The sequence below is a fragment of the Anthonomus grandis genome, chromosome 18 (assembly GCF_022605725.1).
Source record: "Anthonomus grandis grandis chromosome 18, icAntGran1.3, whole genome shotgun sequence".
In the NCBI taxonomy this organism is placed as follows: domain Eukaryota; kingdom Metazoa; phylum Arthropoda; class Insecta; order Coleoptera; family Curculionidae; genus Anthonomus; species Anthonomus grandis.
The window spans coordinates 9,775,324-9,787,538 of record NC_065563.1 but is presented as its reverse complement, the minus strand read 5'-3'; the positions used below and the strand labels follow the sequence as shown (position 1 = coordinate 9,787,538).

The following is a 12,215-nucleotide window of genomic DNA, read 5'->3' as shown; positions in this document are numbered from 1 at the left end:
TTTAATTTTTGACTGACCATTAGTCGCTTCTGTTATTAATTTGTAAACTCTTTTAAGATTACTGCCAGCATTTTCAATTTCCGTTTTATAATATGTGTGTTTAGTTTTATTTATTAGTTTATTTAGGTTATTTCTATAATTTTTGTAAATCAGATTATCATTTTCATTAAAAGTTTGCAAAAGTAGTTTTTTCATTTTGTCTCTTTTCTTTATACTGGTTATTATACCATTGGTTATCCAAGGTTTACGTTTTTCATATTCTTTTATGTGAATCGTCTTTGTGTAACTGGCCTGGTCGCGATAGGTTACTAAAATTTTATAAAAACTATCTGTTGCTCTGGCTGAATCCGTTTCAGATAGGACAGTGTTCCAGCTTTCTTCTTGTAAAAGATTATAGAAAATTTGTTCATTTAGTCTATTTATTTTTTTAATTATATGTTTATTTTTATCGCAATTAAAATTTTTTTTAGATATGTTTAACATAACGGGATAGTGATCTGTCACATCAGCATGTAGTAAATATGAGTTGACCTGCATCGTATTATTATTTTTTTTGTTAAAGAAAATGTGATCAAGACATGTACTTGTTTCTGGGGTAATTCTTGTCGGAGAGTTTACACATGATAAAAAGCCGAGGTGATTTAAAAGGGAAAGATATGAGTTTACGCAGTCATCATCCTTGTTTAAAATATTTATGTTAATATCACCCAAAAAATATTAAATTCACTTTTTTTACATTCTTGTAAATAAATTCCAAGGTCATTCAAAAAAAGGCGTTTATCTGTATTAGGGGTTCTGTAAGTGCAAATCACGCTGATAGTAGTGGCATCTTTTTTTAGATTGATCTGACTAAGTGTAACATTTGAATTTTTAAGTAAAACGTGATTAATATCAAAAGTTATATCGGATTTTACAAAAATGACAACACCATCATTTCTATTATATTTTGCTCCATTATAAAACATCTTATAGCCGTCAATATTATATTGATTGTCATAACTTTCAAAAGATTCTCCCAAAACAATTATATTGCTAAAATTTAACTCATAAGCTTGCAAGTATGCTACTAGTTCATTAAAATTCTTATGTATAGATCTAATATTAAAATGTAAAATATTAAAAAAAATATTATTGAGATTAATTTTACTTGTAATTGATTCACTGTCGACAGTCTCCTGATGCAATACATTATCCAGAACTTCTAGGTTTTGTAATAGTACTATTTCAGGTTGTTCACATACCATTAAGATTACCCATGATAATCTATTTTCGTTCGCAGAAGATTCAACTGGTACTGATAAGATGGACATTCTGGGTTGTTTGCTTCATGAATTGTGTTGTAATTACTTTTGTATTTCATGTTTGCTGAAATGCAGTTGACGCATTTTTTTTGTAATTTCGGACATTCAGATACATCATGTTTGTTGGAGCAAAATTCACATACAGCTTCATTAGGACAATTTTCAATTTTGTGGTAAAATTGTTGACACTTAAAACATCGCTGTATACTCAAATCCTCGTATACTGGATACCTTTGCCAACCAAAGAAAATTTTCTTTTCATATATCAGTTTACTAAATAAAATGGGGTCACATTCACCAAAAACTATGGATTTACCTTTGTCATTTCTAGCTTTTTTATTATATGTTATTTTAAGTTTATTTTGCTCGGTGATAAAATTGTTTTGCTTTCTTATAGAGTTCTCTATCTCCTTTTCGCTAAGATTGGTGGTACATCCTATTATTTTGAACCTCGGTAGCCTTAATTTTGTTACTTGTACTTCATAGTTCTTTAATTTGGATTCTGCTTCTTTTTTTAGAATGTCAACATGTTCCTTATTGCAGCATTGAATAAGAATACTACTATCTTTTATTTTTTTAGTATTTTTTACGGCAATTCGAAGATCTTTTGGAACTATAGCTTCCTTTATATCCTTTTCAGTTTTTTCGGCAGTTTGTTTTTGCTTTGGTTTAATAATGATTCCGGGAAGATTTATGTTTATTTTTGGTGATTTTTTTATTTCAGTTTGTGCTATTTGACTATATGATGATGTTGTTATTGGTATACGTGATGATTCGGACTCCGTTAGTTTTTGTTTAAGTAACGTTATTATTTCATCTTTGGATTCAATAATTTTTATTTTGTCTTCTATTGAGTTTTGAAGTAGAGTGTGCGTCTCGAATTGTAGACATTTTTCACAATAAAATCTCAATATTCGATGTTCTTTTAATTCTAGAATCGAAGTTTCAGCCTGTGATAGATGACTGCATTGTTTACAGTATTTTTTCTTGCATATATCACATGAAAAAAGGGGGTTCCTTCTTCCGCCCACCTCCAGGCAAACAGTGCACTCCATCTTACTGCTATTTGTAATATCTCAAATAACCAAATTCGCTAATTGTACAAATCATAGTACAATTCTGTTTCCTGCACAGCCTCGACAACGTATGTATCTGGCCACGTTAGAATCGCAGTTTTTTTCCTGCGGAATTCAGTGACCTAGTCCAGCAACACCAGATAAATTATTGTTTATTATAAAGCTTTTTATGTTTTTAGCTACGGTATGCCTTCAATGAACAACTAATCCGTCACTTCTCTTAAAACACTTCATTCAATATCCAGTAACACCAATCAAAAATACTTAAGTTTAGTTTGACCACTAAAATTTTTGTGTTTTACGGAGCACAACATTTTACGTGTTTACTGTACCGAAGTCGCTCGAATTAATAATAAATAAGCTCGAATTAATAATAAATATTAATGTGCAAGAAGTTTGCAAGACAAGAAGTAGTTTTACTTCTTGTTTTGTTTAGCAGGACAAGACAAGAAGTTGCCGAGCAAGACAAGAAATCTTGCTTTTTACATCACTATACGTCATAGTAAGGAGCGTAAAATTCTCTATTCAACTGATGAAAATTTTCGAGAAAAGTGGATTGGCAGACGTAGTGCAATCGAATGGCCTGCGCAGTCTCCGGACCTAACCCCACTAGACTTTTTTCTTTGGGCTACTTAAAAAGCAAAGTTTATAAAACCCCACCTGAGAGTATTGAGAACTTAAAAAATAGAATATTTCAAGAATGCAGAGAAATTAGCGGGCAGACCCTTGCCAATGTTCGTAAGGAGTTTGAAAATAGGCTTTTTTGTTGTCTTGCTAATAACGGCGCGCATTTTGAACATTTTATAAAATAAATTTGTTAAACTAATTAAATTTGTTTTTCTACCCTACCGATTAACACTTTAATTGCTTCTTGGTCAATCAATTTTATTTATTTTTTTACAACCATTGATAGCATAATGAATGCCCTTTAAAATAATGTTTCACACCATGGAGTAGCCATTTGACATACCAAAGTTTGGCGTAAATAAAATATTCATTATTTCTAGACATTTTCGCTAACTATTTGCTTACACATTTACCGATTTCATTTTTTTTGGTACCGTTGAATAGAGAAGTGATTGACAGAACTTCAGTAAATGCATAATTAAACGTCCCCCGGTATATCTAATTTAACGTGTTTTTTTTTTTTTTAAGAAAGTTTTTAAGGGTGGATCGTTTTGAAATGAAAGCACTGTATAAACAGTAATATTTATAATTAATAAGACGTTTCATTTGTATGTACGTCTTAAACTCATCATTTATTCAACACTATTTTAGCTAAAGAAATTGTAGTCAAAGAAATGCTCATTGAGCTTACAATATTGCCTAAAAGCTACTGCCAAAAAGTGGTTACAATAATTACTTTAAATTCATCCACTGTAAAATAAAGTAAATATCGCTTAAAAATAGAGGCAAATAAAAACTAAAAAAAGCAAGGAAAAACTGCTACATTTTGTAAAGTATAATTACTTTATAACAGCAATTTATATAATTTTATTTCGATATTACCTGAAATATAGTAAGTTTATAGTACTTTATACACTTGTGCAGGTATGCCAAATTTTTTGTAGTAAATAAACTTACAATTTTTAGCAATTTATTATATTTTGCTTTTATAATGTCTTACAAATAATTCACTTTCTTCTCATAGGGTGTGGCATCAAACTCGACAATATTATTGGAAATCTTTCTATTTTTTGTGTGGTCTATGATTATTTAATTTTGTAACAATATGTCCTACTTTTAATATATCAGATTTTTTGATATATTGTATGTAATTTATTATCAAATTGCAACACTTTCTATCACAATTTGAAGGATATTTCAATTATAATTTTATAAAGATTGTTTTAATAATTTGTAACCGTCCCTATTTGTACTTTTTTTTATAAAGGACATTGCTCCAATTGTACCATTTATTCTTACATATTTTTTTCAGTGTACTTTTTTCAGTAGAAATTTACAATATTATTTACTACATATCCTCTTATATAATTTCGATCTTCTTCACTTATTCTCAAAGATTGGATACCAAACTCAAGATCTTTAATTTATACGGGTATTAGTGTTTTATTAAATTTTACTCGAAGGGAAAATTTTGGACTCGTGTATAAACTTTTTTAACCTTTATAGACAAATCTGTTAGTATAGGCACAGCTAAAATATAACCATTAACATAACATATATGTATATGAATAATATAAATATAACTAGAATTATATGTATTTAATCTGTGGTATAGTAATAAAGAAGTTTATTTGTAAATCAAAAACTGCCTGTTTTTTCCCATAATTTTTCAATATTGGCCTTTTTAATAAACAAAAATGTGTTAGTAAATTTTATATTTGAAAAATGACTAATTAGGTCTAATGGCAAAGTATTACACGCTGTGTTTTTCAAGTTCTGCCTCTATGTTGTAAATTTTCCAAATCATACTATCATGAAAAAAAGCTCTATTTCGCTAAGAACTATCTTCTAATTTAATTCACAAGGTTTCCTGTTGATAACAGTTTATTATATTGTACAAACTAGAGAATACATCAAAAGAAGAATGAGCAAAAGTGTACATTGCAATATCAATAATACAAACAAAAGAGGCATACAGCTTTCGCACAGCATTATTTTCTATATTAGATAGGGAAGCACAATTTTTCAAGCGAAATGTCTCTTAATTAATTAAAACTTATTATTTTATTAAAAAATTAATTAATTAAATCAGAATCTTAAAGAATTTCGCTAATAATATTTCGGCAGTTATTGGTATCACTAGTTTGTACCTACATGGATTTCAACAATAGTCGCCGTTGACTGTAGTTACGAGCTGTTTTGTTTTATTGTGCTGTTTTTTTTATTTGTTAACGTAAATGAAAAACACTTCATAATGTCGGCCAAGCAAGATGGCCGACATACGATTCCGATTTTCACCATACAAGCTTCATACATGTGATGTGCATCTCATTAGAAAATAAAGGTTTGTTTTGACATTGATGTAACGATTGCGACCTCCACCGCGCTCATCCATGCATCTTCGGTATGTCCGGGCCCTAACGTCAAAGTTGTAGTGAGACCTACAATAACCCGACTTAATCGGGAAAAAGTATAATCAATCATAAACATTAAAATGAGTCATTTTTGAACAAGTCTTAAAAAAAGGCTCTTTACCCTTTTATGGCTAAATATACAGAAGGTTTCTTGGGAAATTCAAGCTATTTTAAGTGATTTTTAAATAAAATCCCTATATAAGTAACCCCGAAACCATTCCAAATGCGACTTTTCTGTAGGGCTATTCGCAATGAGTAGGACAAAGACAGACAAAACGCCTATGTTTATGATTGGATTTATGAAAAAAACACTTGAGTAAGAGAAAGAGAGACAACGTTATTAAACTAATACCTATTGTTTTATAAGTTAATAAAAAAAAATTCATGATAACCGGCGATACGGCTTATCGTCTATTTACGAAAGTGCGATTGAAGTACCTCTTACATTCTGATACCCGATGGGATGTTTGTAGTCGCTAATGGACTATAATAATGCGACGGTTTTTTTTTTGAAGTGAGTGAGAAATAGTTTAGTTATACGTCGGCGCGTTTTAAGTGGATGATGGGTGTATACGTGACAAGGATCCATACTTAAATAGTGAGATAAAAAGTAAGTCACTAAAAAAAAAGAAGGAAACTCCTAAATGTTCTTGTATGTTCTGTGGAAGTTTTTACACAGTGCGTATGTCGCTTTATAAATTGTTTATAAAATCCACCCTCAACAAACTGTATCTTATGCAAATACATAATGCTTTAACTACAAAAATAATTATTATCTGATGTAGGCACCAAAGTACCTAATTCGAAAATTCCCTAAGCGAGCTCTTTTAAGGGTCAGCTATAGAGTGGCATTAAATTCGTTACTCCCTCGGTCTTATTTCAGACCCACAGTCCAAAAACCCTTTTAAACTGTAATTTAACTTTATAACCTTTGATGACTAAAAAACAAACATTTTCAAGGTTTTAATGTAATTTGCGATAAGCAGGGCTATATAAAGAAATGCAATTGTTTTTTTTTTTTGAGAATTTTGCCATATATGAGTTATCGGTTTTTATTTATTGCTATTGACGGTTTTATTGCTCATAATTTTATTTGACGCCAGATAAAAAAAAATATTTAATTTTTTATTAAATAAAATTTGCGTCAGTTTATCTCGTAGTTTTTAGGCAATAAAGCGACGAGATATGACTGATTAAACTAGTTTTATAGCCTCATAATCTATAAAATGATAAGAAATGAAGGGGCTAATAGTATATACATGTATAACTACTGCGTTCAAAACTTTTGTAATTTAAATTTCCCGCCTAATTACTTCTATCTACTATTAAAGTGGCAATAGCCCTTGACGTATTTTATTAGAAACATAGATGGCGTTGAAGACTCTGACTAATTTATTTGTAGGTTGGTTGTTAAGGCATAAATACTTCCTAATAAACATTGTTATCGATTTGAGGTTAATTTGTATTTTATCGATAAAGACATAATGCGCAAGAACGTCTTAAACGCACTTTGAACGTTTCTTTAAATTTAATTTTTTTTAGGCAATCGAAGTCGTTTCAAAGTGCTGAAAAAAATCAGAATTAACCTAAATTGCCTAAAAAGTAATTGAAAATCATTATTTCAATTCTCTGAAAAATATTAAAAATGGCTTCAGTTTTTTGGAAGCAATTTAAGGTCACGCGAATTGCCTGGAAGGCATCAAAAATGGCTTCAAAAACAATAGGAAATCACTTCTATTTAATTGCAAACAATTGAAAAGATTTAGAAGTTAAGAAAAAAGAAAATATATGAGGGAATTTTATGCATTAATAACCCTTAATTTTTGCTATTCAGAAATCTAGAGAATTTTAGCCAGATTTGAAAAATATATAACACTATAGGTCTACCTTTAGCCATTTTCGAGTAATTCGCATTTAAAGATGAAAAATGTTTGTGTCCCTCCCTGTTTATCATTAATATTATTATGAAAATGTAAATACGTTAATTATTCTCCTAGTTTTTGTACAATTTTATTAGTATTCTGTAGTTAAAGTTAATTCGTAGGGTTTCTTTAGGGTTCTACTTACGTTTGGTTTAAGTAGTTCATCTTGTTCGAGAGCCCCATTTTGGCCCCAATTTAGGTTATTTAGGTTATATTATTAAATCCCTGTAAATCCCTGTAGTTCTAATTTTCTAGAATTTGTATACTTACTCGCTTTGACTGTCAGTATTCTTTATATTAAAATTCAAACATCTCCCCTTATATTTTATAATCTATAGTAATTGTAAAATATTTAATTTCCATAAAAATGCTTTTTATTAAATTGATACCTTTACTCTAATGAAGTACATTAGAAAAACGTATAGAGTTCATAGACGGTAATATTGTAAATAATGTAAAGCATAATAGTGGATTCCCCAAACTGTATACAGGGTGTCTACTATAAAAACTGCCAGATTTTAAGAGGTGATTATACAAGTCATTTGCAACAAAAAAGTCGTATAACATTTTCCAGACATAAAAGTCAAGGGGCCATCTTACCGGACCGTATCCTCCGATCCATTTCTCCCCCAAGCGTTGATTCAAGGAATTTTGCATAATTATATTAAATATATTCATCTTATAGCAAATTTAATTCTCTTTCATATGGTATATCTACATTTTATGTGGTGGTAAGAATAACGGAGATATTCTTGTTTATATGAAAAAAAAAGAAATTTGATAAAATAAAAAAATGTTAAATACCAGAAGAACTAACAACTTTTTGAAAAAATTTTATACGACTTTTTTGTTGCAAATGACTTGTTTAATCACCTCTTAAAGTTTGGCGGTTTTTAAAGTAGACACCCTATAATGTTTGGATGACACGTCATGTTCAATATTTTAACGTTATGAAAGTTAGCAACTGAGTCAGAATCTCTTATGTCTCAGTTTATTGATGCTTTTGTTCGAAATTCATCATCGTCACCATTTTATTATATTGTTATTGAGACTAAGTTGAAGATATTAGCTTTTTCACTTACTTTGTATATCACCGTTTAATATCCTCCATAGTGTTTGTATGGTCTGGAAATAGTGTTTTTCTTACGTAGTTTAACAAATTGTACAAGAAAACCGTCATTTTGATCCTATACAAGAAAACGTCAAAGTTTATGTCCTGGTTAGACCTAAAACCGCGAAGCACTCGTAAAATAAATGAAAAATCTTAATGCGCATGCGCGATAGTGAGTCAGCCACAGTGGATAGAGCAGTGTTATTAGCAAAGAGTCTCTCTATTGCTTCAGCTTCATGTTGTCTTAAGTTATTTATACAAATGAGTAACAAAATTGGTCCAAGAGCTCCTAAGCTAACCCGATTGTTATTATCTGTTTTGAAGATAAGTTTGCAAGAGTGAGATGCTGACAGATAAAAAATTGTAATGGGAGAACTTCTGAACAGAATCGAGTTAAAGCACTATTTTCTACTTTTCGACCATTTCTCACTTTCAATGTCTTGTTAAGCTAATCAACTCAAATCTTTTTTAGTAGTAATTTAAAATTGAAAATTACCATCATGTGCTAATAGGATTTAAAAAAAAACAACAAATAAAAAAAACAATAGGAATTCTTTCACATATTTATATTTTCTATCTAATTTCAGTGTTGCCTCAGCCACACCTTTATTAATACATCAAATAAAATCCCATTGTTTCCCTTGTTAATCCAACATTTAACTGGTTTAAATGCGGTAGTACGTCTCTAAAACGTCAGATAACACTTCCATACAAATAAATTTCAAAATGAAAAGCTCATGCCCGGGATAATTTCGGCAATCATTAAGTTGTAATCGTCAACAAATCCGATTTGACTAATTACCGATCATTTATCAGCATCGGAAAATCCAAAAAACAAATAAATTTAATTGAAACATAATTTTTTTGACCTCAGGATGCAACCAGACATCTCTTTCGATTTCTTGGCTACACAGACCTGCACCAACTGCCATCTGCCCGTCACTTGTGGCCCAGTTTACGTCATCAATGACTCAAGCATATTGTGCGGCAGATGTCGTATGACAGCCAAAGATCATTACAGGTAAGTCATACTTTTTTATTTTTTAATTCAATCTATACAACAGGCTAAAGTCCAATAACAGTATAGAAAAATTGTTATCTAACCATGACCATGCAATTCCACAAATGTAATAACGGATTACATTGAAATAAAAGCTGTCAAAGCCAAATGAGTCAGGTTTATTAACTAGAATTGAATTACCAAGGATTGAACGTCTTCGGAAATCCATATATACTACATCGACTTGTTCTTGTGATCCATAGTCTCTGAAATATACTGAAGAAAGAGTAGAACGATTTTTAATAAACCGATGTTGATTAGGTATAGAAAGCACAAGTTCAAACACTTTGCCAAAGTTATTTATTATTGATACCGGCCCATAGTCTGACAAACCCTAGAGGTTTTACATTTTCCCTATGCTTCAGTATTTTGTCATTAGTGTCATTAGTCAACTGTCAACCATTTCTTGAAAATTCTGAAGAAAGTAATGAAAGTCAAAATGCTGGCTCTGGTCAAATTGATTATGACAGTGATAGTAGCTCTAGATCTAGTTTGGATAATACTGAGCCTTCTACTGATACTTTTTTTGATGATATTCAACATGAAAGAACAGATGACACCCACCAAAAAGAACTGATTAATCAATTATTAGCAGAATGGGCTATTGAATTTAAAACTACATGTTACACTCAATATAGGTTATTAAAACCATTTCATCCTAGCCTTCCACTGGATGCAAGGACACTTTTAGAAACACGTCGCACAGTTGATTTGAAATATGTGGAACCAGGATATCATCATCATTTTGGCTTAAAAACTGCAGTAATAAGTTTGGTATCACAATACCATCATTTACTCTTAAAAGCTAATTGTGTTATATTTTTTTTAACTATCAGAAAGTAGGGATTTCAGGGAATAAAAAGCCCACCAAGTTTTTTTAAAAACCTTATAGGTATTTAGATGCGTGAAATTCTGATATGATAATGAATCAAAGTAAGGTGGACAAACGAATTTTCCGATTTCAAAAAATTATAGTGCGTTTGGTACATAAAAAAGTAAGTTTTCACCAAATTTAGTAGAATTTTTCCTTTAAAAGTTACAAATAAAAAACCCGATTAACGACCATGGTCGATTAAACCGGCCTACCGATAACCATTTTCGACTGCGTTCGCGAACCACCGTCAATTCACTTTGCGGCAACTAGCGCGCTACACCTAATGTCTACTTTTAAAATGTTTGCTGACGACACAGGTATCATTGACGGTGTTACTTAATAATTTTTTTCCGTAGAAACTATGCCTACGAAGCCCTAGCCTCCTGTTTCTCATATCCGTGCAAAAACTGGGAAAGCCACTGTCCGGTCCAACTCAAATGGAACGAAAGTCTGGACCACGAGCCGGACTGCGACTATTCGGGCTGTTGCACCTTCTGCTGCCACCATCCGGGGGCGTTCTTCAAAGGCAAAAGACATTATCCAGAAGACGGTGAGTGGCATTGAAAAACAACCGTCTGCCCCTCATAACGCCATTATTTTCAGAAATCCGGATAGCCCACGTACCGGAAAACCTCCTGGAGTACCTTGAGTGCGTCATATGCGGCTCGTATCTGAACAGCACCCCAGTTTTCATACAATCAAACGGCCAAAACGTTTGCCATAGATGCGTGCACGCCAACGGTAACCCTCCCAACTGCAGAAGAAACTTATCGTACGAGAGCTTCGGACAAATATTCCTGTTTCCTTGTGCTTACAGATCAAGAGGTTGTATTTTAGAGATGCCACTTCCATTATAATTCTTATCCTTTTCCAGGTTGTCAGGAACGTCACCAGTACGGCTCGGCGATCTGGAAACACGAGGCCAGATGCCAGTACCGACCGAGCCTCACCAAAAGTGTCTCCTTACAAGAGGAACGCTTTACGCACCACCTGCTACCCCACATGCGCCCCATATCAGAACAACCGAGGCTCCAACCGACATTCGAAGACGACGAACCGCGACCGAGTGCCACCAGACCGATCAAAGAGAAAGGACTGATAAAAACGCATTCCGGTCACATCTGGGCCACCATAACACCTCAGAAGGCTTTATTCGCACCTCCGGATGAGCACGACGAGCAACGGGACATCAACAAGCAACTGATCCAGTCCATGGTGAAGAAACAGGGCAGACAGATCCGGAGGGTGGACGATATCGGGGGCGAGATGGGCAGAAGGAATTCGGAAGCCGAATCGATTTCCACTAATGAGTCTTTCAGCATTAAAACCAGCGGAAATAGTACGCCGGATCCGCACCATATGTTGCCCAGGAGACCGTATATTCCCCCGGAGGATTATTTGGACAGTCGGCCGGGTTCTAGGGAGTCCGGATACCAAACTGCGATGCGATATCCCGAGTCGCCTGGAACCGAACCGGTTAGGGAGCAATTTCCGGTGTTGTTTCCTCATCAGTTGAACGACGGGTTGGATTTGGGAAGGAGGACCTCCAATAGAATGGGGGAGCAGCCGAGGGTGTCCAAAAGGGATAGTGGTGCCGGAAAGTCTTTACTGATCAACGAGCTGAAGTTGCGTCAAGATATGATCAAGAGAACCCATTCTATTAAAGGGGCTGAGGGTGGAAAGAGTACTTGGATGTAACAATTTTTTGAGGATATTATGTTACTATAATGAGATTCTTATCTTATCTGTAAGTAGTTAATGAAATAATTTGTTGTGTTTTAATAAAAATGTTGTTGTTTTATGAGAGATTTAATAAACTTCTGACCAAAA

General features: G+C 32.7%; 2 protein-coding genes across 7 annotated transcripts in view; one reads left to right on the top strand and one right to left on the bottom strand.

The window, feature by feature from the left end:
* LOC126747011 (probable G-protein coupled receptor CG31760) overlaps window positions 1-12,215 on the bottom strand; it is a 165,254-nt gene that overhangs the window by 111,448 nt on the left and 41,591 nt on the right. The window lies entirely within an intron of this gene.
* Window positions 5,860-12,184, top strand: LOC126747016 (uncharacterized). Its single transcript, XM_050455489.1, has 5 exons — window positions 5,860-6,028; window positions 9,326-9,472; window positions 10,742-10,935; window positions 10,989-11,210; window positions 11,260-12,184. The coding sequence occupies exons 2-5, from the start codon at window positions 9,327-9,329 to the stop codon at window positions 12,081-12,083; spliced, it is 1,386 nt and encodes a 461-aa protein (XP_050311446.1). The 5' UTR covers window positions 5,860-6,028; window position 9,326; the 3' UTR covers window positions 12,084-12,184.

Coding starts and splice junctions, on each gene's coding strand:
- LOC126747016 (XM_050455489.1), top strand. CDS start 9,327: ATGCAACCAGACATCTCTTTCGATTTCTTGGCTACACAGACCTGCACC. Junction 9,473..10,741: donor ACAGCCAAAGATCATTACAG/GTAAGTCATACT, acceptor TTTTTTCCGTAG/AAACTATGCCTACGAAGCCC. Junction 11,211..11,259: donor TTGTGCTTACAGATCAAGAG/GTTGTATTTTAG, acceptor ATCCTTTTCCAG/GTTGTCAGGAACGTCACCAG.